The following is a 27513-nucleotide window of genomic DNA, read 5'->3' on the forward strand; positions in this document are numbered from 1 at the left end:
GTTGAGACAGGATCACAATTGTTACCCTTATATTAATTGTTCATTGGATAATGTCGATTGCAAATGGAAGAATATTGAAAACTTCACACACAGTTGATGCTGAAACTCTTCCTTCCTTCCTTCCTTCCTTCCTTCCTTCCTTCCTTCCTTTTCTGACATTCCCATTCTTCTCCATGTGTCTCTAGATACGATTTATATGTGCAAATGGGATCTATATGTGCATTTCAGTAAAAAAACCCCAAACAAACCCAAAACTGTCAGTAAGCTTTCAGTGTTAATTTCCTTCCAAGTGGACACAATTGAATAAACAAGTAACATACTTGTAATGAGAACAGGGTTGCAATTATGATATATATATTATTTTTTATTTGGTTGCATCTGCTGGAAATGAAACAAAGCAAGTACAGAGATGTTGGCAAAACCCATATAAATCTCTCTCTCTCTCTCTCTCTCTCTCTCTCTCTCTGTGTGTGTGTGTGTGTGTGTATGCATCTACACTGTAAAAATAATGCAATTTGACACCACTTTAAGTGCTATAGCTCCATCTTATGGGATCTTTGGATTTTTAATTGTGCAAGGTCTTTAGATATCTCTGCCAAAGAATCCTGGTGCATCACAGGATTCTGTAGATCACAGCCATGGCAGTTAAAGTGGTGTCAAACTGCTTTATTTCTACACTTTAGATGTATCCTTAGTCTCTCCCTTCCTCTCCTTCTTTCCTTTGCTTTCTGATGTTGTCATTCTCTTCCAGGTATCTCAGGCCAGAATCCCTATTCTGTGACCCAGGAAAACATGTTTGCTTCTGTCAAGGAAGGAGACTCCATCCAGTTCCACTGCTCCTATGAAGGCACTGAATACAGTTTGCAATGGTACAGGCAGTACCCAGGCGGGCATCCCCTGTTTATCCTCTTACTGACCATCTCAAAGTCTATATCGGATGGTCCCTTTGAAATGATTCTGGACACAAAGAAGAAAACCACCACCCTACACTTGAAGAACACCCAGCTGAATGATTCTGCCACCTACTTCTGTGCCCTGGAGGCACAGTGCTGCAAATAGGCAGCCAGAACCATCACAAAACCTAGAGGCAAAAGAGAGCCACCTTCAGGAAGTCCTTTCCAAGGTTGAATCTACACTGCAGTATTAATGCAGCTTGACACTTCTTTAACTGCCATGGTTCAGTGCTATAGAATCCTGGGATTTGTAGGGTTTTTTTTAGCTATTCAGCTTCCCTGTCAGACAGTTTTGGTACCACAACAAACTACAAATCCCAGGACTGGCCCAATTATCATTGTTGTTTTTGTTTTTGTTGCTATTATATATTTATTAAAATATTTATATCTCACCCTGTATCATGGAATCTCAGGACAGTATTCAAGAAACTGTATGAACAATTTAAATTATTATTTTTAAAGAATGTAATAATTATAATTTTATTATTATTATTATTATTATTATTATTAGATAGTTATCTTATTTCTATCCCACTTTATCCCAGTCCTGGGGCAGAGTAGCTTGCAAAGAATTAGACAGAGCTCATATCTCCAAAACTTATAATATAATAAAAAAATGAAGTACAGTATAATTATACTATGAATAGGATTAAAAGGAAATTTAAAAACATATCAACTTGAAACTAACTAATGCAGTTATTGAGAATCAGCATGGCATAGAGTTTTGGACTATGACTCTGGAGATGAGGGTTCGAATTCCTTCTGGCCCTGGAAACTTACTAGGTGACCCAAGTCACACTCTCTCAGACTGAGAGGAAGGCAAATATAAGTTGACTCTGAACAAACCTTGCTTAGAAAACCTCATGATAGGTTTCTACCTGTCACTGAAAGGGCATCCATGGAGTGACAAGCAAGATTAATTTTAATGGATCAGTAGGAATTCAGAACTATTGCTCCAGGACCCTGTGCACGGGTTCATCTATGTTGCAGAAATAATGCAATTTGACATCACTTTAAGTGCTGTAGTTCCATCCTATGGAATTGTGGGACTTGTAGTTTTACAAGTGGTGATGCATAACCTTATGATGATGTAGCTCCACTCACAGATATAATACATAACCTTCTAGTGAATTGTGACAAGGTGTATCAGGAGTCAGGACACCACATGAAATGTCCCATTGAGCAACAGGAGCCATTGCACAACAGGTCCATTGTGCAAGGGGGCAGTTGTGCCTCCAGACCGTAGCACCACAGCCACACTGCTGGCTCTGCTTGCACAACGGCCCTGGCTATGTCTCCTCTCCCCATGTGAGAATACATTGCACGGTTTATCAGTATAAAAACTCACTGGGTGAATTTGGGCAAGACACACTCTCTCAACCCCCCTCTGAAGAAACGTGCCAAGAAAACCCTATGATAGGGTCATTTTTGAATTATAGCAACCCTAAGCACACAACAACAACAACAACAACAAGTTGGTTATATGAAGATCTAAAACCCAAAAAGAATGCAAGCCAATATTTGGAAGCCACTCTGACCTGATTTGTAGAGCAGGGTGAAAATGTATTCAGCCAATCAACCTGTGTGAAGGAAGTGTGTGTTTGGTTTGAAAAGGGAAGTACAGCATTTTTATAGTTGTATTCTCTCTCTTGGTCTCTCTTGTGGCAAGACATTTGCTTGCGATTGGCTGGGTACAGTTAGCGGCAGGAGATACTTGTAGTTTTCTCAAGATCCACCAATGTTTGCTCAGCTCAGAGATTCAGCATAACCAGTGTCATTTTTTCCTAAAGGCTTGATCAAGAGCAGAGATGGTGATGTATCTGTGCCACCTGTGGATTCTGCTACTAATATTTTTCAGAGGTTGGTATTTACTCTCTCATCTTTCCTAATGTGTATGCACAACATTTGCATGTGTATATATGTCTTCAAGTCACTTCTGACTTATAGCAATCCTAAGGTGAACCTATCATGGGGTTTTCTTGGCAAGATTTATTCAGAGAGGATTTGCTGTTGCCTTCCTCTGAAGCTGAGACAGTGTCACTTGTCCAAGGCAGAGCAAGGATTTGAATCGTAGCCTAGCACTCAAGCCACTGCACTATGTTGGCAATCTGTGCATCTACCTTTTTAATTCCCTAACGTGCCAACCCTAAATTCTATAGAATTTACAGATTCTACATCAAAGGGAACCTTTGATTCTTCGGTAGTTTTATTAGACTTCAGCTAGCATGGTCAGTGGTCAGGAATGATGGGAACTGCAGTTGAACAGTGATGGAAAACCCTTGGTTCCCTACCTTCGTTTAATTTCTGAAACCCTAAGGCTTTCAGATCTTGCTGCATTCTGGAAAAGGCCCTTGCTACACACTGAATGGCTCCTATGTCTTTCCTACACAGGGGCCAGATGCCAGGATAATGTGGTTCAGGAATCCATGGTGGTCAGTAAAGAAGGAGAGACTGCCACCATCACTTGTCAGTACAAAACAAGTGGTTTCTATAGCTTGCAGTGGTACAAGCAATACCCAGGAGAAAGACCCATATTTTTGCTGCGGTTGCTGTCTGAGAAAACTGAGAATGAAGGCAATGCCCATGCCAATCTTGATAAAAAGAAGCAAGAAAGTCTCTTGAGCATCAGGGGGACTCATCTCAGAGATGCTGCCACCTACTTCTGTGCAGTGGAAACACAATGACACAGGTGCCTTTGCAACCTGTGCAAAAACTCTGTGAGGGAGCAGAGAGGTGTTCTGAAAAGTTTGCTCTCCACGTGTTGTTGGATTGCAGCACCCATGGACCATGGTGCTAGAATTGATGGGACCTATAGTTCAAAAACATTTGTATGTTCATCAGCTGTCCCTGCTTTTTGAGGTTTGCCTTAGGGTCACAATAAATCAGACTTAGATCTTTTAATTTCATCTCTTGAAGGTGTAATTTGGAAGTTATTTCTTCTCTGTCATTCTTCCTTATCGCCACTAGACGGCAGTGAAGCTGTTCCTTTCTCAGGTATACCAGAGATGTTCACCTGGTTAGGATTCATGCTGCTTTCCCCACCACCAATGGGACAGAAGATGGGACTAGGATAGCCAGAGATTGTGTGGAAGAGGATACTGCAGCCACATTGTTTGTCTCAAAAGCTGTATCTGCTGAAATTCCCTTTTCAACCAAACTATCAAAGTGACAGAGCTCTGGCCCCAACTTTATGACCCCAACAATATTTATATGTTGTGTGCCTTCTATTTTAATTGTCACTTTTTAAAGTTTTTAATTGTACTGTACTTTTAAACTGTAGGTTGCTTTTTTGGGGAAAAGAGGGATACAAATGATAATAATAATAATAATAATAATAATAATAATATCATTTCTAACTTATAAAGACACATTCAGAGGAAGTTTGCCATTGCCTTACTCTGAGGCTGAGAGAGTGTGACATGCTCAAGGTCACTCATGTGTTTTCTGTGGCTGAGAAGGGATTTGAACCATGGTTTACCAGAGTCCTAGTCCGATGCTCAAACCATTACACAATGACTCTAGATCCAACTACAGTAGATCCACTAAATCCATGGAATTAATCCATGCGTTGAATCACTATTCAAAAACTGAAGCAACAGGTCTACTCTTTTTGTGACTAAATAGTGGGATTTAGGATCATGCCTACCCTCCTTTGTCACTTCATATTGTGAAACCCTGAAGCAGGGGTCGGCAACCTCCAGCCCGCGGGCTGGATGCGGCCCGATGAGGCCTTCTCACTGGCCCCGGTGCGGTCCTGCCGCCAATTGCCGCCCCGCTTCCGTGCTGCTCTGGGTGCCATTTTGTTTTTTAAAATGGCGGCCGAAGTCTCGAATGACCTTTCCCGTCACGGGGCATGACGGGAAAGGCTGCGTGAAACTTCACCGCCATTTTAAAAAACAAAATGGCGGTGGGCCTCTAGGAGGCCCGTTGCGGTCGCCAGGGCCCTGCAACAGGGCTCCGGCGGTGGCAGCGGGCCTCTAGGAGGCCTGGTACAATCTCCGGAGCCCTGTTGGAGGGCCCCAGCGGCGGCAGCGGGCCTCTAGGACTTTTTTGCTGGCCTCTGATGTGGCCTTGGGCCCCGTCAGAGGCCGGCAAAAAAGCCGTCGGGGGCCATCAGTGCTGGAGGCCTCCTCCTGGCCCCCGGCGGGTGGAAGCTCCACCCCTGGCACGCGGCCCCACCCCCAGAGGGTGGAAGCTTCCCCCCAGCTTCGGATCCCCCAGTTGTCTGAGGGACAGCAACCCGGCCCCCAGCTCAAAAAGGTTGCCTACCCCTGCCTCGAAGAAAGGGCAGCTGTTATTATTGTGTACCATCAGGATCCTGGCTTAACTGGAATATAAAATGGAGATCTTTCCTTCTGCTCTTTTTCTCTCTGGCTGCATCCACAGAGCAGAAATAACCCAAGTTGACACTACTTTAGCTGTCATGGCTCAGTGCTATGGAATTCTGGAAATGATAGTTTGTTGTGTATTGAGATAGATCTCCATTTTATATTTCAGCAAAGCTAGCATCCTGATGGCACACAGCAAACTACCATTCCCAGAATTCCATAGCATTGAGCCATGGCAGTTAAAATGGTGTCAAACTGGATTATCTGCCTGTCCCATTCCTCTGGGAATATTATAGGAAGGGGCTATTGCATTCCTCAGAGGCAAAGAGAGATAGTAGCCCCAAACAGCTGATTTTGAGTAGCAAAGAAAAGGCAGGGAATGGTGGTTTGTTGTTGTTTTATTTTTTTTTAATTCAAAAAGGCAAATTTCACAATATAAAATCACATATAATGATACAACAGAACAAATGCTAGAAACAGTACAAACAAAACATTTCCCCCCCACATCTCTATGTACATCTTGAAAAGAAAAACCTGTACACAACTACTTAATATACTAACATATAGGAACAAGGGTCTACAAATGTTTTCCAACTTGCGTATTTGTGGAAATTTGTTGTTGTTTTGTTAATGGTTGCACTGGTATAGTTACAGAGAGAGGAAGAAATGATTATTTACCCCTTGGATCAAAATAACTTGGTTGGTCTAAGTATTGTGTACCTTAACTGTGGAATAAGGAACTCTGTTTGATGCTTTGGCTCAAGCAGCAAAATGTCCTGCTTTGGGTTTGCTTTCCCCTTTGGGCGTCTGGTTGGCTCCTTAAGCACAATTTAAAAAGTATGGTAAACTCGGTAGGGTGCCAGTTTGATCCGCCACAGCTATTCTCGTTTTCTTAAAGGTAATTAAAAAATCCAATGTTAACTTTTAGGATTTTAGATGCTGGAGATGTTCTCTCCTCCTGCCCTCTCCCGAATGTTATTTTCCAAAGATGAACTTGAAAGGTACTCAGAGGAATGCCAGTGTGGTCTGCCCATAAGATAATGCCAATTGCTTTTGATCTCATCTATAGATGAGAGAAGTGCAGCAGTTTTAGAAGGGGCTGTGCTCTGCGATGTATCTCTTCTGATCTCTGTTGTGGCAAAGCATGTGCTTCTGGTTGGCTAGCCACAATAAGTAGAACCGAGAAATGTGGGAAGCAGACTTTTGCTGGAGGTTCAGATATTTTCACGGGTCGATGAGTTAGCTCTCACATACATAACCAAGGGCAGAGAGGGCAATGTACCTATGCTCCCTGTGGATTGTGCTGCTGGTATTTCTCCAAGGTCAGTGGTAGTTAATCTCTCTTCTTTTCTAGTGTCTGCCTATGCAGAATATCTCAGATTTTAAAAGCTCTTTCCTGATACGGCAACACTGAATTTTACAGAAGAGAATTTTTGGCTTTCTGGATCTTTTGTCAGATTCCAGTGCCTTTCTGCCCCAGTCAGCCCCTGGTCAGGAATGATGGCTTCTGTAGTCCTAACAAACTTGGAATTCACCTTTCCTGATCTGACCTCTGAGCCCCTCAGTTTTTATTTCTCTTTGACCATGGCTGCAGAATGAATGAATTTTGGCACTGCTTTTAACTGCCAGGGCTCAGTGCTATGGAATTCTGGGATTTGTAGTTTTGTGAGATATTTAGCCTTCTGTCAGAGAGTTTTGGTGCCACAACAACCTAAAAATGCCAGGGTTTCATGGGATGGTGCCATGGCAGCTAAAGAGGTGTCAAATGGTATCAATTCTGCAGTGTGGCAGCAGCCCATGAGGACTGGAACCTTAAAATGACACTATTGTAATCCGATGGGCTATACAGTGGGCCCTTGGTATCTATTCGGGTTTTGTTCCAGTACCCCCCATGGATACTAAAATCTGTGGATGCTCTAGTCTCATTATATACAATGACAGAGTGAAATAGTGTTCCTTATAGAGAATAGCAAAATCCAGGTTTGCTTCTTGGAATTTATATATCTTTTTGAATATTTTCAAGCTGTGGATAATTGAATCTGTAGATAAAGAATCTGTGGATATGGAGGGTTGACTAAGCAACTAGCAATTTGTCAGAGGTCTTGAGACAAAGGAAGGAAAGCTCATTGATTCAGAAACTCTTTGTATCTGGACCATGGGGGAAATGTCCATAAGAACTTAGGGACTCCGATTTCTTTCCTATACAGGGGTCAGAGGCCAGGATAATCTGCTGCAGGACTCCATGGTGGTCAGCAAAGAAGGCGAGACTGCTACCATTACCTGCCAGTACAATGTAAGAAACTTTTACAGCTTGCACTGGTACAAGCAATACCAAGGAGACAGAGTTATATTTCTGTTGCAATTATTTCAGGAGAAACCTGAGAAGAAAGACAACTTCCATGCTGATCTTGATAAAACCAAGCAGGAGAGTAACTTGCGCATTATGAAGGTTCATTTCAGAGATATTGCCACCTACTTCTGTGCTGTGGAAGCACAATGGCACAGACATATTTACAGCCCATTCAAAAACTCTGCAAGAGACCAAAGAAGGAAAATCCAACAAGTCTTGATATTTTTCTTTCCTTTATTGTTTAATTCTAGATTTCCCTAATAAAACGGAATCCCATGTACTACATCTTCAGGATATATTGTGCTGGATCCTGATTAACTCATACATATTTTAAATTAAGGGTGGGAATCTTGCTGCACTATGTTGGATTTCAGGTCCCATGAGCCTTAGCCAGCATAGCCCATGGCGATGTGTGCTAGGAGTAGCAGTCCTTTTGCATCTATTAGGGAAAAGTGTATAGATGTTTGTCATAGCTGCACTTCCCTCAAATTAAAATTAACTGAAGAAGTACTTTTATTAGAACTGCTAGACTGTTATAGAAGTGACACAGAATGTGAGCTTTCACATTCTCCAGAGCTGTTTATCATGCAAGATGTTATAAAATTAGGAGGAAAGGTAAGGAACGAAGCAGAGCCAAAATCTGAGCTGGTGGATTGTCTATTGTGTGTCTCTCTGAAGCTGCAAGATGGATACTGTAAGCTCAGTCAATAACAAAGTGTACTAGGATTCCATATAGTGTTGCATAACTAAATATGCAGACAGAGTTGGTGGTCTAGATTTATTTCACTCCAGGGTAATGTCCATACTGGAGACAAAGCATTGTATTCCACTACCAGTTAAAAGAAGGATCTTTCCTATTTGTCGTTTTGATGCAACATAGTACCAAGGAAAGTATGGGACTCTCTTTCATTGGAGTATTTTAAAATCTTCTTTCATGAAAACCACATGGATCCATTCCTTTATTGTGTGCTTATGGGCGCTATCATGTTGATTTATGGTGATCCCATGAATCTCACAGGGTTTTCTTAGGCAAGGAATACTCAGAGGTGGTTGCCAGTTCCTTCCTCTGAAATATAGCCTACAGCCCCTGGTGTCTGTTGTTGGTCTCCCATCCAGCTACTAACCAAGATCAGATGGGATTGGTGTGTTTATTGACTATACTAGATGGCCTGTGTGGAATTCAATCATTTTGTGATGTGACATGCTGGAAACATCATCCTTTTCATTTGTGAAGTAATACCTCTTTGTTTCCACTTGATGGCACTAAAAAGCTCTCTCTGTCTTGAGGACAACTGACATTCACCGTTTGAGAAGATCTGAGTTGAGGCAACGTTTGAGGTTTCTGATAAAAGATACCCACAAAGACTTTAGTGTTTCTACCTTGCCGGTGAGAGTGAACAACACAAGTGGAGAATTTGCTGAGTTCAGGCACATCTCAGAGCCATTTCTTAGGAGGAATTTACTCCCATTGGATCATCTGTGTCCCAGAGGATGGTCTCAGACGCAGCATGGCTACCACAATGGAAGCATTTCTTTGGGCTGCTCTTGCTATGTAAGTGATGAAGTTAATCAACAGATTTCTTAGCTATTAGTAATAAGAAAGGATAGGTGGACAGTTCCTCCCACCCCCTTGTGCTTTCTTGCTTTCTCATTCACTAGGTAGACTGTTTCCATCTTATGGTCCAGTGATGAACAAATATTTGGAATAACTGGATTTCTTTAGTGTGGGTAACCCCTCCATTACTTGTTGATGACATATATTCTACGATCTTAATGCATTCATAGTTGCTCTGGCCAACTCATATCCTAACCATTGACCTTCTGGTGGTGCCTCACTCTCTGGTCTTTGGAGATGACAGATACACTGTTTACTGCCATAGCCATAGTAGAAGCTTTACCGGTTTGGTAAACCTGAACAGTAAAGGGAAAGTAAAGGGAGGGAGATTAATATTATTAGCAAGGAGAGTGAACCATTGCACGAAAGAGAGAAATGGAAAGGAAGAGAGAATAAGATGATATGGGGAGAAAACATGAATTAATAGGCAGCCATAAAACAAGCAAAGTTACGGAAGGATGCTGGTTTATTCTAGGCATGGAACTCAATGGGGATATTTCTCAGCCTGTGGAGGTCTCAGTCTCTGTGGGAAAGACGGCTCGGATCCTGTGTAACCATGGCTTCTCAGCATATAATGCCCTCTTCTGGTACAAGCAAAAGCAGGATACAGCTCCTAACTTCATAATCTCTGGTTACTCTGCACCTGTGGAAAAAGGTCAGTTCAAGATGACCATCAACAAAGGGGACACATCAACAGAGCTTTCTATCATTGAAGTGAACACAGAAGACGCTGGAGTCTATTACTGTGCTGTGAGAGACACAGTGGTAGGAAATAGAAGGGCACCTGAATATAAACTCTGAGGCTGCATCTACGCTGCAGAATTAATGCAGTTTGGCACTCCTTTAACTGCCATGGCTCAGTGCGGTGGAATACTGGGATTTGTGTTTTGTGGAGACATTTAGCCTTCTCTGTCAGAGAGCTCTAGTGCCACAACAAACTACAAATCTCATAGAGCCATGGCAGTTAAAGTGGTGTCAAACTGCATTTATTTTGTAATGTGGCAGTAGCTGCAGGAGAAAATATATTTTCTCCTCTTCTCTTGACAACACTAATAGAATGCACTCCAGAGGTATTGGATTACAATTCCCATCTTTCTCAGCCATTCTGGGTATCCGGAGAGCAACAAGTCAAGGAAGGCTGCTCTTCTCTTCTCCAAGACAGTTGAAAAACCTTTGTCCATTAAGAAGGTTTTTAAATTATGTCTCTGTGTATATAAATTAAAAAGGCCACTTGATAACACACACACATACACAAACACAATTAATTTATTAATTTAGCCTTCTGTGAGAAACTCCTAACTTAGCCCTATTCTTCCTGTTCTAGTGTAGCCTAGATTAGCCCTCTTAGGTTGTATCCACACCACAGAAATAATGCAGTTTGACACTACTTTAGCTGCCATGGCTCAGTGCTATGGAACTCTAGGATTTGGAGTTTTGTGAGACATTTAGCCTTCTCCATCAGAGAGCTCTGGTGTCATAACAAACCACAATTCCCAGGATTCCTTAGCACTGAGCCATAGCAGTTAAAGTGGTGTCAAACTAGATTATTTCTGCAGTGAGGTTTCAGAGAGCTTTCCCATCTCAAATGAGTTCCTATAATAAAAATTCAGTTTGTCCTCTATAGTCATTGGTGTCAATGCTCCTTAATTATAATAGTTAGCCACTGCATGTATGCGCTCTCTAACCCCAAATGGCAAATATTTCCATTCCTAGCAGAGACTTTGCAACACAGCATATTTTTTTCTAGATATGGAGTCATCATGTGTTGAGAATCCTATGTAACCTTTGAGCTGAATGACAACTCTGAGCAACCAAAAGCATAATGCACTTTTATTTGCCTCTCTTTCATCATCCTCCATAAATTTCAAAGGCAGGCCAGGGGCATGACGCAATGCAGAATCACGAAAATGCAGCCTGTGATAGGCTAACCCAGCTATCTCATTGAAATCTGGAACAGGGAAAATCTAGTATCAGAAAATTATATGGCAAATTTCAACCATGTCCCTGCTGTAATGTGTATTCCATTCTGGAAGCATTACCAACTATGGCCTCTATCACACTAGTGAGTTCTTGTGAGAAGATGGGAATTAAACGAGAGTTAAGTTAAACTCAAATTTAAACAGAACTTGCAAATTCAAGAAGTTTATCACACTGAAATGCTGCTAAAATGAAATAACACAAAATTAATCTGCAGTTAAAGTGGAGAAAACCATCAGCTTTTTAAATGCGGTTTTTAAATTCCGAATTTAAAAAGCTGCTGGTTTTCTCTGGTTTAACTGCAGATTAACTTCGTGTTATTTCACATTAACCGCAATGTCATGTGATAAACTTTGGCCATTTCTGGGTTATCTTTGCGTTATATTGCGCTTAACTCCTGTTTTCTTGCAGGATCTCGCTAGTGTGATAAACGTCTATGTCATGATAGCTTGTATCCACAAGAGGGCACTAGAGACTATTAATTTCTCAAAGGGAGCTAGAAGCTAGAGAGCCAGCTGAAGATTTTCAAATTTTTCAATCTGCTTTAATTATTGCACTGGATAGCCATTTCTAGGTCTAAAATAGCCATTTATGTATTTGCTTGTTATATTTATTATTGCTGTTGTGTGCCTTCAGGTCATTTCTGACTTATGGCAACACTAATGCTTACCTATCACAGGGTTTTCGTGGCAAGATTTGCTCAGGAGGGGTTTGCCTTTGCCTTCCTCTGTAGCTGAGAGAGTATTAAGGACTTTATCATACGGGGGGAAAGCAGGGAAAAGCCAGGATTAAAAGGGTATTTTTTTTCCGGCAAAGTTCCAAGATCGCGGCAAAGATTTTCAGACAACGTTGCGATTAGAGAGGACCTATCCCAGGAATAATCAGGGAATAACCAGCAACAAATCATTCATGGGGAAACCTTGTGAATGATTTGTTGCTGGTTATTCTCTGGTTATTCCCAGGATAAATCCTCTCTAATTGCGATGTGTCTTGCCATGATCTCAGGATTTTGCCAGGAAAATGCCCTTTTAATCCCAGCTTTTCTCCTGTGTGATAAAATCCTATGACTTGTCCAAGTTCACCCAAAGGATTTCTGTCTGAGTGGGGATTTTAACACTGGTCCCTAGGATCTTAGTCCAATCGCAGGAGCTCAAGGTGATCCCCACGATGCTTTGTTATTCTTTTGGAGAGGGTGCCTTAGGTAATGGGAAATCCTTTTCTCTGCTTAGAAATGAATCATGCTGCATATTCTTTTCATCTTTGTTCTTTTCCTAACTTATGAGAGCCTCCTCAAAGCCATCTTTGTGACCCCTCACTTTACAGATGATGCCATATGCCTCATGAAGGCAAGAAAGTATGATGTATTTTTGATCCTTGGAAGACAGGAAAACCAAAACCACTAAGAAGACTATGGTCGGTGTGTTGATAGCAGCGTGGCTACATACAAGACTTACAGAGGTGCTGTCATCATCATTCTGGTGACAGCAAAGGAAGAAATGAAATCCCCAGCGACCATGATTGCTGCTTTCCTTCTGGCCTTCTCCACAGGTATTTTCATTCTAGGCATTTGGATCCTGGGTTGGCCGCAGTCTAGGGAGATGGTTTTCCAATTGTTTTTCATAGGGACGGATGGCCTTCTCTTTTGACTGTGTCACTGGAATTCAGTCCCTTTGTCGGTGTGTTTGTGTGTGTGTGGGTATTCAATAAAACCTAAGCAAGCAGAGGCAAGGAAGAATATGTTGAATCATAGAACCATAGAGTTGGAAGGAGTCCTATGAGCCATCAGATCCATTCCCTTATTCAAAGCAGGATCTTGAGCTAGAGCATCTCCAACTTATTTAGTTTTTCTCTTGTGATTTAATTTCCCCCTCAATTACACTTATAGTTCACCTTTCTTCCATTGAGACCAAGGTACCACCCATGGCCCACCTCATTTCTACAGTAGGCCCTTGGTATCTGCTGTGCTTTGGCTCCAGGACCCTCCATGTATACCAAAATTCATGGATGCCCAAGTCCCACTAAATACAATGGCACAGTAAAATGGCATCCCTTATTTAAAATGGCAAAATCAAGCTTTTCTTTTTGGATTTTTATTTTTGTCAGGAGGATATTTTCAAGCTGTGAATGGTGGAATCTGTGGATGCAGAATCTGTGGATATGGAAGGCTGACTGTACTTTATTCTCACAAGAAACTTGTAAATTAGGCCAGGATAAGACAATGACTAGCTTAGGACCATCCATGACTCAGTGCAGAATGGACATTGTCTCATCTGATTCAGTACTCTAACCACTACCCAACCCTGCGTTTTTCTCTTTTGGTTGACCTGCCTTTCTGACCATGAGTCATCCTGCCATTTTTATTCCGTTTCAGGTATTTCAGGCCAAGAGACAGTGTCCCAGAAGGACCCCTTTGCTTTTGCCAAGGAAGGAGAAAACATCCAACTCAACTGCTCCTATCAAGGAACTCCAAATAACCTCCAGTGGTACAACCAGACCCCAGATGGACAGATCCATTTTATGGCCATTCTGTATTCAACAAAGACTGAGTCTTTTGGCCGTTTCGACATGAGTCTGCAGAAAGAAAAAAGAACCACATCCTTACTGTTGAAGAAGATTCAGCTTCATGATTCTGTTGTCTACTTCTGTGCAATGAGCCACAGTGCTACAAAGAGACCTCCAATCTGTCAATAAACCTGGAGGTTTTTGTGCTGCTTGGGTTCTTATGGGTTCCTGGACTCCTGGATCCCATCTTAAGTAATGAAGAATGTAAGAAGAGTGCCACTGAATTAGATCAAAGGTTTAGCAAGATCTGGGGCACGTTCATACCAGACAATTACAACACTATTGTGTGTGTGTGTTTGTGTATGTACCTTCAAGTTTCCTGTCTACTTGTGGCATCCCCATGAATTTCATAGGGTTTTCTGAAGAAAGGAAAACATTTGCATTCAGAATAAAGCATTTTCAAGGATCAAAATACCTGAAGGCATCGGATCCAGTCTGATCTTGGAAGTTAAGCATGGTCATCCCTGGTTAGTACTTGGATGGGAGACTGCTGAGGAATAACAGGTGCTGTAGGCTGTGTTTCAGAGGAAGAAACTGGCAAAACCAGAGTGACCAGATGTCCTTACTGCCAAAGACAACACGGTACTGCTAAATGTAGATCATTCAAGAAAAATGTGGGACACAACCAAATAAGAGCTAAAACACACCAATAAAAAATCAGTCTTCTCCCTCAAAATGGAGGTCATTTTGAAGCTCCTCCTGGACAGAGGGTTAAAATGTAGGACATGTTCAGGGAAAAGACAACGTCTGGTCATCCTGGACAAAACAACCTCTTAGTATTTCTTGCCTATGAAATTCATGGGATCTCCATATGTTGAAAGGTGACTTGGAGGCATGCAGATCCAGACCTAGACCCAGACCTACACCCAGACCTATACACACACATTAACTGGCAGTCTTTCATCCTGGTACTAACCCAAGGTGACCCTGTTTAGTTTCTGAGATCAGATGGGATCTGGTACCTTTAAGATATTATTCCACCATAATTGTCATGGTTCCACAAATGAGGTCTATCATTTGATGAGGCCCTGGAGTCCTCTGGATGAGGAGTCTAAACATCTCTCCCTAAACTGCAGCTCCCACTTTTCTGGCAGAGCTGATGAAGTGATCCAGTTACTCTCTTTGCTCAAGTCCATCAGGATGACTGTTGGTTTCTAAACAAGGGCAGCTTGACCATTTTTATAGTTCTATTTTCCTCTCTCTCTTCTCCTCTTGCTTTTTCTTGTGGGAAGGGAATTTCCTCTGATTGGCTAGGCTAGGTACAAAAGGAAGCATCTGGGTGCTGATTCGTGATATCTTCTCAGCTTAGGAAACCCACAAGCATCAACCAACATTCGTTGCTCTCACAGAAGTAATCAAGAACAGTATGGAAATATCTCACTGGATGGTCTTGATATTGCTGTCAGTACTTTCCCAAGGTATGTGTATGGAATATTTTCATATTTTATATTACTGCTTTAAGATTGAGCCTAAATAGCCTAAAGGCACCAGGTCACTGGGCTTTAGTTCAAGAACCCAGATTCCTTGGATGCTCAAGTCCCATTACAGACAATGGTGGTCCTTCTATAAAATGGAAAAAAATATCAAAGTTTGCTTTCTGGAATTTATATATTTTGGAAATACTTTCAAACCATGGATGACTGAATCAGTGGATGCAGAATCTGTGGATATTAAACTATTATTGTTTCCCACCTCCCTCCATGGAGAGAGGCAGGCTAAAAATAAATATTATAATTATTGTTGTTATTATTATTATTATTATTATTATCATCAGTTAAAGTGACAACAAAATACTGTTTGCATAGAATGAAAGAGACAGAGCTGTTGAATTTTTTTTTGCATTGCACTGAATCACTTGCATGTTTTTCTCACACAGGGACCAGAGGCCAGGATAGTGTGACTCAAGCAAAAGCCATGGAGATTGGGAAAGAAGGAGAAACTGCAAGCTTTGGCTGCAACTATAATACGAACAGTTTCAATAGCTTACACTGGTACAGACAGTACCCAGGCGAAGGGCCGACATTTCTGTTGATGTTGATATTGGAAGGACCCGAGAGCAAAGGCAACTTCCATGCTGAACTTGATAAAAAGAAGCGTCAGAGTCACTTGAACATCAGAGGGGTTCAGTTCACAGATGCTGCTACCTATTTTTGTGCCTTGGTGACACAATGACACAGATGCATTGGCAGTTAGTGCAAAAACCCAGCAAGACACTGTGGCCTCATTCCCACTACCTTTTCTCGCCAGTACAGCAGCAGCTCTGGTCCAACACTCAAACTAGTACATCATGTTGGCTTTCAACTATAGTTATACCTCAGTGGGGAAAAAAAGAGAGATGCATTCCTGGGCATTATTTCTTTGACAGAAAACTTGGTCTCAGGAAAAAAAAGAAGAAAAAGGAAGAGGAGCTTCCTTGTAAGGAGCTTTGTTAACCAAAGTATGTCTGTAATGTTTGAGATAAATTGTTCTTGATTTCATTTGCAAAATGTAATTTATTATAACATCTTTGGGGCTATACAGATTGCCCCTAAGGGGCGGCATGTAGCTGCCCCTTTCGTGGCTGGATTGGGGCCACGGCAACCTCATGCCATGGCCCCAATACAGCCTCTGGAGAGGGCAAAAAGGAGCCACAAAAAGCAGCTCCTTTTTGTGCCCTCCAGGGGGTGCAATAGCTGCGGCAGCGTAGCTTTATGATGCTCCTTCAGAGCTGCATCATGTGGATGCAGTGCCGGAGGTGCATCATGATGGCGTGTGGCATCTGGACTGGCACATGCCATTATGGCGCCATAGGGACAGAGTTAGGGCATCCAGTGTCAGGATGCTGTACCCTGACTTCACCCACAGACTGACACTTTCTGCTGGTCTGTATAGGGCCTAAATCACCTATGTTATGCCTAGTTTATTCCACTAGAGGTCATTAGCTACTCTTTGCTTTTTGAGGGAGATAGAAGAAATTCATCTGATGAGATTTTTCTCTTTGCCTCTTGCATTTTGTCTTTACATTGATACAAAAGGTCTGACAGCAGCAACCCTAGAAGAGTAGTATTTTATCTAAGGCCAGTCAGTAAATCTGAGGCAGTTTGGAGGATATAGTCTGAGCATAGATTAGTAAAGGGGTTGCAGAGGGTAGTGAGCCACTTTTCACATCCCCTGTGCCTCCGCGGGATTTGTAGTTTGTCGTGGCATCATTGCTCTCTGACAGAAAAGGTAAATATCTCACAAAAGTACTAATTCCAGAATTCAATAGCCCTGAGCCATGGCAGTTAAAGTAGTTTCAAACTGTATTAATTCTGGAGGCTTGTCACGGGAGGCTTGTCACGCGAGGAAAGAAAGTGAAAGTTCAGCCAGATCGCAGCCCCTTTCTACATTACTTACTGCATGATGCCATAGTACTTGGCATGGCATGCAGTTGCTGTGTCCTCAATCCCCTGCACAAGGAAAGAAAGCAAAAGTGCAGCCAAATAATATTGCCTTTCTATATGCCTTACAACATGATGTTGTAGTGCTTCAGTTCTCTTCCCATGAGAAATGGTTGAAAAAGCAAGTCTTTTTTCTAACTGAAAAAGACTTGCTTTTACAGCCATCTCCTGTGGGAAGAGAACTGAAACACTACAACATCATGTTGTAAGGCACACAGAAAAGCAATACTATCTGGCTGCACTTTTGCTTTCTTTGCTTGTGCAATAAAGTCCCTTGGAGAGGTCCTAAGAAATGAAAAAAATAACTCTTTCTCTCACTAGATGGCCCTACAGAGCGTTGCTTTCTTAGAAGAAGACTTGACGGTAACAGTTGAGATTTCTGATCTTCTTAAGTTAACCACAAAGCCCCTCCTTCTGGTTTGCACAGGAGAAGATACAATAGCATGCAACAATAGAGAATTCTTTGCGACTGGGAAGGAGCAGTTGTACTTTTTGTTTCACCATTTGTGAGGAGGACAACAATCTTTTAGAATGGGTGCAAGAATGTGGCTAGTTCAGCGGAGGCTTCTTTTCTTCTTTGGACTGCTTTTGCTGTGTAAGTGGGGCATTCTTAGAATTAGGAAAGAACAAATGGGATATGCAATAAATTGTTGCAGGTCATCATGTTTCTGTCTGGGTTTTCAGTCAATCAGCTGTGATGGTTTCCAGCATAATCCATTCTATGCTCCCTCTCCCTTGCCCAAACCAGTGGCCTGTAGTCTGGGCCCATTCAACATGTTCCATCCACATGGTATTTTTTAAAGGTTGAATGATAAATGATAGACAAACAGATTTATATATGGGAAAAAATCTGATAGGGCCAGATTTAAGAGGACTGGACTACAGGAGAAATAAAGATCTGATGTGTTGGTTTTTTGTGTGTAAGTGAAAATATGTTGGAGTTGCAGTGTGCAGTGTGAGAGATACACACATATATAATGGAAACTGTGTCTTAAATTTGATTTTAGTGTTTTAGCTAATTCCTTTTAACTTACAATTTGATGTTTTAATTGGACCTCTTAAATTATTTGGTAAGCTGCCCTAGATTCCATTCTGGGAGAATGGCAGGATAGAAGTGCAACAATATAAATAAATAATGTATAAATTTGACATGGGCTAAACTCACTGTAGTAGAACTATTGGGCAGATATAATTTTATTAAATTGTTTATTTACAGAAAACATACAGAAAAAAACATGTCTCAGGGAAAAATGCTCAGGGTTACTTTATATCAGCAAAAACATGAGTGTCTCTTCTCAGGCACAAAGAAGTTTTGCAATCTAAAAGAAGAAGGAAAAAGGGACACATTTCCTTCATGTACATCTTGCCTCTAAAGCTTTCCTTGTACAAAATGCAAAGGTCACTGGATGGGAACTGACTAACAAGAAGAAAACCCTTAATTTACTTTTCTATCTTGCAGTTGGACACTCTCAATCCCAAGTGACTCAGACACCTGCATTTAAAGAGGTCCGGGAAGGGGACCTGTTCACCATTTCTTGTGCCTACTCCAGCGAGTTTCGGACCTACTTTTGGTACCAACAGTTGCCCGGAAAGGCACCATCCCTCTTGCTTTCTATTACTACTGGAAAGAATGTGACTGAAAAGAACTTCACAGCAGAGTATCTGGAGAAAGGAAAGCAAAGTCTCCTGCATCTCTCTAGCTCTCAGCTTCAAGACTCAGGAACTTACTTTTGTGCAGTGGAGGCACAGTGGGGCAGGAAGCAAGAGGCACACAGCCAAAACCTAAGACCGTTCTTGACTTTACCCACTATTGTGTTACGAAGAGCTAGAATAATCCTAAAGCCAGTCTTAACAGTTGATGCCTTTATTGTGGACATCTAAATTTCACATTGGAGATCTGTGATTAATCTTCCTGGCAATAAGACTGTTTGACAGTGGAATATGCTGCCTCAGAGAGTGGTGGCATCTTCTTCTTTGGAGGTTTTTAAACAGAGGTTGGATGGCCATCTATTGGAGATGCTTTGGTTGTATCTTCCTGCATGGTAGGGAGCTGGACTGAATGACCTTTGGGGTATCTTTCAGATCTATGATTCTATGATCTCCTGATCAGGGATGTGAAAAAGTCTTAATTTTAAGTACATATCTCTAATGGTCACCTGTACTTTCTTCCTATCCTTGTTCCATATTTATTTATAAGAGTTGGTCTCTCTGTGTGGGTATTTTGCATAGAAATGCATGCACAATTTTTACAACATATTTGTCTTACCCTATGATTTGTCTCCCCCATCATCCCTCACATTTAATACCAATTAATATTACAAGGGACACTGAGGTGGATGGCCTGGATTTAATCCCACAGAATGGCTCACTGTACTCTGTTTACTCCTTGTTGGCTTGTGTACCTGAACTCTGTACCAAAGAGTCGTGGAAAGGTGCTGTTTCCTTGGTGCAAAAAGAAGACACTTTTTGCAACTTCTTTTTGCACTGGGCTGGAGGTGTGGCATGGCATGCGGTTGCTGTGTCCTCAACCCATGGCTTCCAGGGGTATCATGGCATCACCTCTTAATGGCGGTCTACTGAGCCCCATAGTCTCTCAGCCTAAGTGGAAAAGCTTCTGTTCTAATAATATTTCCCCACACAAATCCTATGACAGGATCACCATAAGCTGGAGGTGACTTAAAGGCATAACAAACACAAAACAAAGAAGAACATAAAACTAACTGCGAGGGAGTCTTATTCAAATTGGCATCAGGCTGATCAAAAATTACAGGAAAGGAGAAGCATTTTTCAACACAAAGTGATGATTCTACAGTCTGCATACTTTCACCTTATTCCCAGTCCAATTATAACAGGAAGTGAGTGATATTTGGTGATTAACACACTCCTTGTTTATTTTGAAATTCTGCAGTTAGACTTCACCATTCAAAACCTTTAATGACATCGCTGATAATTGTCATTGGTTCATTTTATTTCTTTTCACTCTTAAAAATGAGAGAGAAAAATTCTGTGATTTACAAAGAGGCAGGGTCCCTTGAACAGATCAAGCCTGAAATACCTCTAGAAGCCAAGACGATTAAATTGAGATTGTTGTACCTTGGTCACATCATGAGATAATGCTTGGAAAGGTAAAGAGTAGGAGAAAGCGAGGAAGACCTCAAACTAAATGGCTAGACTAAGAGAGCACATAGGCATGAGACTGCAGGACTTGAGCAGAGCACTGGAGGACAGGGAGTCTTGGGCCCGATACAGACAGCGCAGAAGCACCGTCCTAAGGCCAAAACTAGGGCTGGGGAGTGCACAGCAACTGCACGCTCCCCAGCCCTAGTTCGGAGCGCCATTTTGAAGGTGTGCTGTCCATTCACAATGCGTGATAATGGCATCATGCACGTGCTGCCTCTACACGGACCAGCGCATGCATGATGTCACTGAGTCGCTGGAGAGCACTTGAGGTGTCCTATCTGCGGCACAGAAAGGAGCTCCAAAACAGAGCTCCTTTTGGGTGCGCGTTTCATTCCTGCGGCAACTACACTGTCATGGGGATGAAGCCAGGGAGAAAGGGGCCGGGTGGCCACTTTCTCCCATGGCTGTGCCTATTGGGGTGTTCAGGGGCATGCAGCCCCAAGGATACCCCTTTTCCAGGCCATGGGGAAGCATTGTTTTGCCACTTCTCCGTGGCCTGGAAAAGCACTGGATTGGGGTCACAGGGGCTGCCGGTATGGCTGCCCTGCCCCCAATCCTCTGTGGAAAGGGGCAGGTTCAGGCTGCCCCAAAAGGGTGGTCTGTACCACACCTTGGGGAAGTCTCATCCACAGGGTCCCCATGAACTGAGGTTGACTCTAGGGCAGTAAACAACAACAAGAATAAAGATGTGATAACAATGCAAAATGCAGTTGAAATATACATATTAATATGACTTCTTCCACAGACTTGTATTAGTATCTACGCAATCACACAAGGAAGATGTCAGTGAATACTTGCATTAATTTTCCTTACTAGCTGGTCTCTGGTGTTTAGCTCAGGCCTGACTAAAATAATGTATAATCTAGGGAGAAAAATGCAGCCCAGCAGTCCAGAACTAGAGGCCAAGATGGAGAAGATCTCCACTGCCACCATGTATTTCCCTTTGGTACTCAAGTAGGTGGGGACAAAGGACACCCACACACTGCAAAACACTAACATGCTAAAAGTGATTAGTTTGGCTTCGTTAAAATCATTGGGCAACTTCCTGGCAAAGAAAGCGACAGTAAAGCTGATGAAGGCCAAAAGTCCCAGGTACCCAATGGCAATGTAGAACATCACATCTGAGCATTTATTGCATTGCAATATATGACCCACCTGGGAATACATGTCCAAATTAGGGAATGGAGGACAGATGGACAGCCACACCACACAAATTACCACCTGAAGAAGAGATGAAAAAATGATGATTGTGATAGCCAAGGGTTTTCCTACCCATTTCCTCACCCAGTTTCCTGGTTTGGTGGCCATAAAGGCCAGAAGCACTGTGAGACTTTTAGCCAACACTGAAGAAATAGCAATAGAGAAAATAATAGCAAAGAGTGTTTGTCGGAGAATGCAAGAGACCACTCCAGGTTGGCCGATGAAGAAAAAAGAGCAAAGAAAGCAAAGCAGCAAAGAGAAAAGCAGGATACACGTGGTATTCCAGTTATTGGCCTTGATGATAGGAGTATGCCTGTGCTGAATGAAACTCCCCAATACCACAAGAGTAGTCAGAGAAAAGAGGAGAATAAAAGAAACTAAAACAATTCCCAAAGGCTCTTCAAATGACAAGTATATCACAACTTTGGGGATACATTGATCCTGGTTCTTGTTAGGCTGCTGGTCCTGTGGACATTTCATGCATTTATCTGCATCTGGAAGAAGAGAAGAAGGGAAGCTATATTACATTGTTAAAGCTTTATCTTTACAATGGAATTCCCTCTACCTCCCTCCCTCCTTGCTGCCCAGTTGAGTAATTCAAATTGTCTAAACTGAGACTAGTACAATTAAAATGTGGAATGTCAAATTATCTAGGTGATCCTATTTCTGCTGTGTATGCTTATGTGCAATATCAGCTACACGTGAAATACACATGCATAGATATACTTTTATGATTTGAAACTATAATGGATCTTTTGTTGGTGTACAAATACTCAGTGTCTAACAAGATAGTGTGGCCTGTGTTTACCATTATAATGGAATTCCTCCCTCTCTCCTTCCTCTCCTGCCACCCAGTGGAATAATTCAAATTGACTGAGACTTGCCCAATTAAAATGCATGCCAGGTGGTATGTATGGCTCTTCTCTTTCTTGATTTTATCCCCACAATTCTGTGAGTTAGGTCAAGCAGAGAGAGATTGGGGGTGAGAGAGAAAGCATATGTGGCCCATGGTCAACCACTGAGTTTTATTTGTCTTTGGAAGACCTAAGCCTGCATCTCCTAAATTCCTGGGAAACATAGTTTCCCAGGAATTGTTGTTTTATATGAAATAAACTTGTGAATGTTTTACTTTATCAAAATGTGGGATGTCTCCCACACATGACAATACAATTTAATTTACCGGTTTGGTTTGAAACCATTCCTTCAGAGCACTGTAGACAGTCATACCAACAAATCTCTTTCCCTTCATGAATTGTCTTGCTTTGTCCTGGATGACAACCCTCAACACATCTGGAACGGGGAGTCTTCTAGCAAAAAACACAAGGGAAAGGTCTTAGGGTGGAGACCATCTAATTTCACCTTATCTCAATTACGCTGAATCCCATCACTTTGCATAATTATATAGTCATATTGAACACTTGGAATCCTTCATTTCCCCCGACATTTGGTTATCCGTCTATTTTCTTTACCTCTAGAATTATCTCACTTGCTACTTCCTCTCATGCCTAGGTCCTGAGAACTGTTGTGAATAATAGTTTCCATAAGACCATCCAATAATTCTACAGATAAGTGATTTCACAGCAGCTTTGCTGTCTAGCTGCTCTTTCCATTTTTCATTAGATTCAGCATTATGATTTTCTTCAAACAGGATGGGTGAGATTCATTCAAATGAATGTACTCATTTAGGATCAGAATTTCCCAACATTTGCACATTTAAAAGGTAGGAGAATACAAATTCTTCTCCCTACAACAGCCCCATTCATATATCAGCGATGGATGCCCAAGGTCCTATCACTAGTTTATCTTTGTGGACATTCAGGCTAATAATTGTCATTCCAACCTGGTTAAACTTGTGATTCCACTTGATAGAACATTCAAGAAGAATGAACTGTTGCCCTGCAGAAGCACGGGGATTCATCCTTCCAACATGGACTTTAGAAAAGGAATGGTTGGGAAAGGTGACCGTGTTGATGAGATCATTAACAGTTGCCAAGTTGCCATTTTGATAAAAAAAGATTTCCTCTCCAGCGCTATTGTTGAAATGGATGTGTTTCAGGAATGAATGAAGCTGGTGAGGGGGAAGAAAGAGAGTGGATTTGACATCCTTTGTAGGGAAATGGGTTAGTCTAAATGGCTGAGAATGTGCATTCATTCATGCTGTGGAAAACTGGTCACACATCATTCTTGCTGCCTGGGAAGCACTGGGGTGGGTTAAGTATTGTTAATCTGATATTGGAAACTGCTTTGATCGTCCGCGGAAAAGTGGTATACAAATAAAGCTTATTATTATTATTATTATTATTATTGGAGTTCTCTTTCCCTATTTGTCCAGTTTAGACTTGTAAGGATCATTATGATAAGAGATGTTTCCTACCTGCCAGGGGTGGATATTTTGGATATTCCATGTTCTTCGTGTTTCTGCTTGGATCCTAAGGAAAGCATGGCATGGAGAGCATGTGCGATGGCATAAACAGCATTATAAATGCTGTAACTCTGGCCAGACATTCTCATTTCAAAGACAGATTCTGAGAGACTGCTCAGCTTCTCTTCTCCAGTACAATTTTTTGGATATGGTAGAGTCAAGTTAGATCTAGGAAGGGAGCACATAAAAGCAGAAGCCCAAAACAATTTGATGAACTTAAGTTCAATCCTATATGGACACAGTGTGCTAAGAAATAGAGAATATTTTTCCACGTCTTGTGTGTGCAGTGCAAATGACAAAGTGCCATTGAAGGATTTGGGTGTGAACAATTCTTTTATCATTGTTGTTGTGAAATCCCACTGAGCAGTGATGATCCAAACCCTCTCTGTTGGGTTTCTTTTAAAAAACTCATTGACATATAAAATCATCCGCACACCCTCCATAAAGCGTGAGTCTCCATGAACGAGAATTACATTGGCTTCACTAGAAGAGATGACTGAACTTATTTTTTCCAGTTTATTATTAAACTGCACGTTTCCTTCCCTGAATCCTTCCCAGTGCTCTTTTATTGTTGGAATAGTTTCTCTAAAAGCAAAACAAATACCGATCTGGAGGAGCTGAGGTTTGAGCATCCTTAACAATATCTCTCCATTGTCATCATCTGAAACAAGGAGGCCAATCCAGGTCCAGCCAAAATGTTTCAACAGATCGATAATCCCAACAAACTGAGCATTTGCATTTGGGATCATTTGAAAGACAAAAGGGAATTGAGTTTTATCATCCAGTGCAGGATCAAAGGAGCTGTAACTGAGCTAGAGAGAAAGATAGGGATCGATAGAGTTTTTAGAACACAAATCTGTGGTTGTTTCACTATTTAAATGACTTCCCTCTAAGGTTTGGTAAAATAGAAAATGAAGTTGATGAAATTGGTTGTCTAACAAATTTTGCAAAGGGCAGAAGTCTTCTATTAAAGGCAAGTTTATACAACTGTATGACACATTCAAGAGCTGATAGGCAGAAAGGAATTTGTTTCTGGAGGAGTTAAAATTGTGGAAGCCTATGCTCCCCTCAAAGATTTGATAAATGACTTCCCTCAAATGACTCTCCTATTCATTTTTTTCTGGTCTTCACATCCCCTCCCCCCCAGTTTTCATCTTTTTTCCTCCCCCTTCAGAGTTCAAACAGATTACATTGACTCAGTGAACGGCAATTTGGAGGGGAGACGTTGCAGGAAGTTTAAGAGAAAAGTACACAGGCATTTGGCATTTACCTATCCTAATGTCCCCTGTCCAAAAAATCAATTAGTCAATTGAAAGGAACATTCAGCCTTACCCATTTTAAGATTCAGAATGAGAAGCGATAAGTCGATAACAAACAATTTCCCCCCTTGGCAGTTGCCCTTATTTATATTGGTGAATTAACATACCTGTGGCTTCTTGTAGACTTTTAAAATGTGAGGCATTTGCCTGGAGTTCTTAGCAACAAGTCCACCAATGACAGCCATGAAGTTGTGCCTCCTGTTGCAGATATAGTTGAGGGGATCCCCATGTGCTGCGAAAAGCAAACTCATGGTCCCATTACATGTACCCATTTCATTGAAATTGTTTGCCATGACATGCAGCATCAGTGTGTGGTTGGGTAGTAGGTGAGTATTTCTGTTAATCTCATCCATGGCAAATATGAAGGCAAGGTATTGGTGATAATATTTAGGTTGTAGGCTGCAATGAGATTTTCATGTGGTCTGAGGGCTGTAGCACTCCTAATAGCATTTCTTCAACAATTACTATATATACTTGACCTCATGTATAAGTCAAGGGCAGATTTTGGGGCCAAAATGATGGATTTTGATATGATCCATGGGTAGGTAGAGAGAAAATCTTAGGGGCATGTAACAAAGGATGTAAAGTACAAAGCAATGGAAAACAATGCCTAGGAACAATTCCAGCAGGCATAACTGTTTTTGCTTATACTAAAGGCTGTATGGATGAGAGAGCAGAGCAAGGCCAGTGCTTCCAAGATGAATTACACTCTTGCCTTTCAGAAGGGGATGGTTCCTTTTTTAAAAATAAGAGTCAAAGTACAGTACTTACATTGATCCATGGATAAGTCAACTCAGTTATTTTGGGTTAATTTTTTAACCTAAACTTCTAGACTTATACATGAATATATACAGTATATTAATAAACACACAACAAGTAGGTTTCAATTTGCTTTAAAAAAAATCATACTAGGACAGTGGTTCTCAACCTTCCTAATGCCGTGACCCTTTAATATAGTTCCTCATATTGTGATGTCCCCCAACCATAAAATTATTTTCGTTGCTACTTCATAAGACCATTGGAAATATGTGTTTTCCAATGGTCTTAGGCGACCCCTGTGAAAGGATCGTTTGACCCCCAAAGGAGTCACGACCCACAGATTGAGAACCGCTGTATTACAAGGAAACCCACTCAATTCAGTTTGATGCTGCTACTCATACCTACCACAAATGCCATTTATTTGTACATACTCTAAATATGACATCCTTTAATATGTAACCTCTCACACATCATATTCTAAATAGTTTTAAATTATCAATACATATTTTTCAAAATCCATTTTCCTGAACTCTTATGAGATTTTGCACGGTTAGCATTCACTCAGTTTTATGTCACATTTATATAATCTTTCCAAACCCCACATCTTTCAAGAGGCTTATTTTTATGAATTAATGCACACAACACAAAAATACATAATTATGTACATCACACAGATCTTTGAACTCTAACATGATAAGATGAATAATTTTGGCCTGCATTTCTCCTTCACAAGCCATTTTCCCATATGCACAGATACTATTTTTGGTTTTTCCTTTTGAATATGACAGTTGGAGAAAATAAAGAACATTCCAATAAATTGGAATGCAATCTTTAAATCATCAGCATTCCTGAAACTGAAGAACTACAACTCTCATTATGCTGGACCTTGGCCATGTTGGATTGGGTTTATCAGAGTTAAAGACTAACAACATTTGGATGCTTAGTGGTTCCCCACCCCACATTTAGGGCTTTTGTGGCTTAGTTTTCAAAGAATAAAATGAATGAAGCCATCCCTGTGTATTTCTACAGGCAGGTTGAATCACAGTTGTATATCTGTCATTGGTAATGAAAACTGTGCTTAGGTATAATGAGAAAGATACTTACTAGACCTCTGTTGAATCCTCTGGAATTCTATCAAAGGAATGCTCATTTAAAAAAGTAAGAAAAAGAGAGAAAAATTCAGCAATGAAAAAATTATTTTGAGAGGAGTGCATGTGTTTTGGAATTGTCTTCTGCCAGACACCTCCTTGGTTCCAATTTTTCATGGCATTATGAGCCACCTGCTGCTGCATCAAAAAGAACAGTATCAATGACATTTGCCTGACTATTAGCAAGCCATGGCTCCAGTCACACCTGCATAAAACCGTTTTGAGAGATAACGTCGAATCTCAATAGTACTACAAAGGCCCTTAGTCTTCAGGTGAGCTTC

At 41.3% G+C, this 27513-nt stretch overlaps 2 protein-coding genes and 1 gene segment (V, D, J or C); 2 read left to right on the plus strand and 1 right to left on the minus strand.

Annotated features, from left to right (window-relative positions):
- The first annotated feature begins 9723 nt into the window (after positions 1-9723).
- LOC149304135 (T cell receptor alpha variable 2-like) lies at positions 9724-10047 on the plus strand. The segment is given in 1 exon segment: positions 9724-10047. A coding segment is annotated over 1 exon segment (324 nt).
- Positions 10048-12612: 2565 nt separating this feature from the next.
- The window catches only part of LOC149304136 (T cell receptor alpha chain MC.7.G5-like), a 134543-nt gene continuing 119642 nt past the window's right edge, over positions 12613-27513 (plus strand). The window contains exons 1-2 of the mRNA XM_089479683.1: positions 12613-12771; positions 13595-13882. Of these exons, the coding sequence (XP_089335809.1) occupies positions 12720-12771; positions 13595-13882 (340 nt within the window). The 5' untranslated portion in view covers positions 12613-12719. The remainder of the gene's footprint in view (positions 12772-13594; positions 13883-27513) is intronic.
- LOC149304137 (vomeronasal type-2 receptor 26-like) lies at positions 21168-25576 on the minus strand. Its single transcript, XM_089480655.1, has 3 exons — positions 25433-25576; positions 22765-22891; positions 21168-22078 (listed from the first exon to the last, which is right to left on the minus strand). Exons 1-3 carry the CDS (start codon positions 25574-25576, stop codon positions 21168-21170), a joined length of 1182 nt encoding a protein of 393 aa, XP_089336781.1.

This window comes from Sceloporus occidentalis, unplaced genomic scaffold (assembly GCF_023333645.1).
Source record: "Sceloporus occidentalis isolate IW3139 unplaced genomic scaffold, rSceOcc1.0.p SCAF_14, whole genome shotgun sequence".
NCBI lineage: Eukaryota > Metazoa > Chordata > Lepidosauria > Squamata > Phrynosomatidae > Sceloporus > Sceloporus occidentalis.

What these genes read in the sequence shown, in the direction of transcription:
- LOC149304137 (XM_089480655.1), bottom strand. Translation starts at nt 25,576, where the DNA reads ATGAGTTTGCTTTTCGCAGCACATGGGGATCCCCTCAACTATATCTGC. An exon ending in AAGTCTACAAGAAGCCACAG is followed by an intron (nt 22,892 to 25,432) that starts GTATGTTAATTC and finishes GTTTTTTGCTAG; the next exon opens with AAGACTCCCCGTTCCAGATG. An exon ending in AATGGTTTCAAACCAAACCG is followed by an intron (nt 22,079 to 22,764) that starts GTAAATTAAATT and finishes CTCTTCTTCCAG; the next exon opens with ATGCAGATAAATGCATGAAA.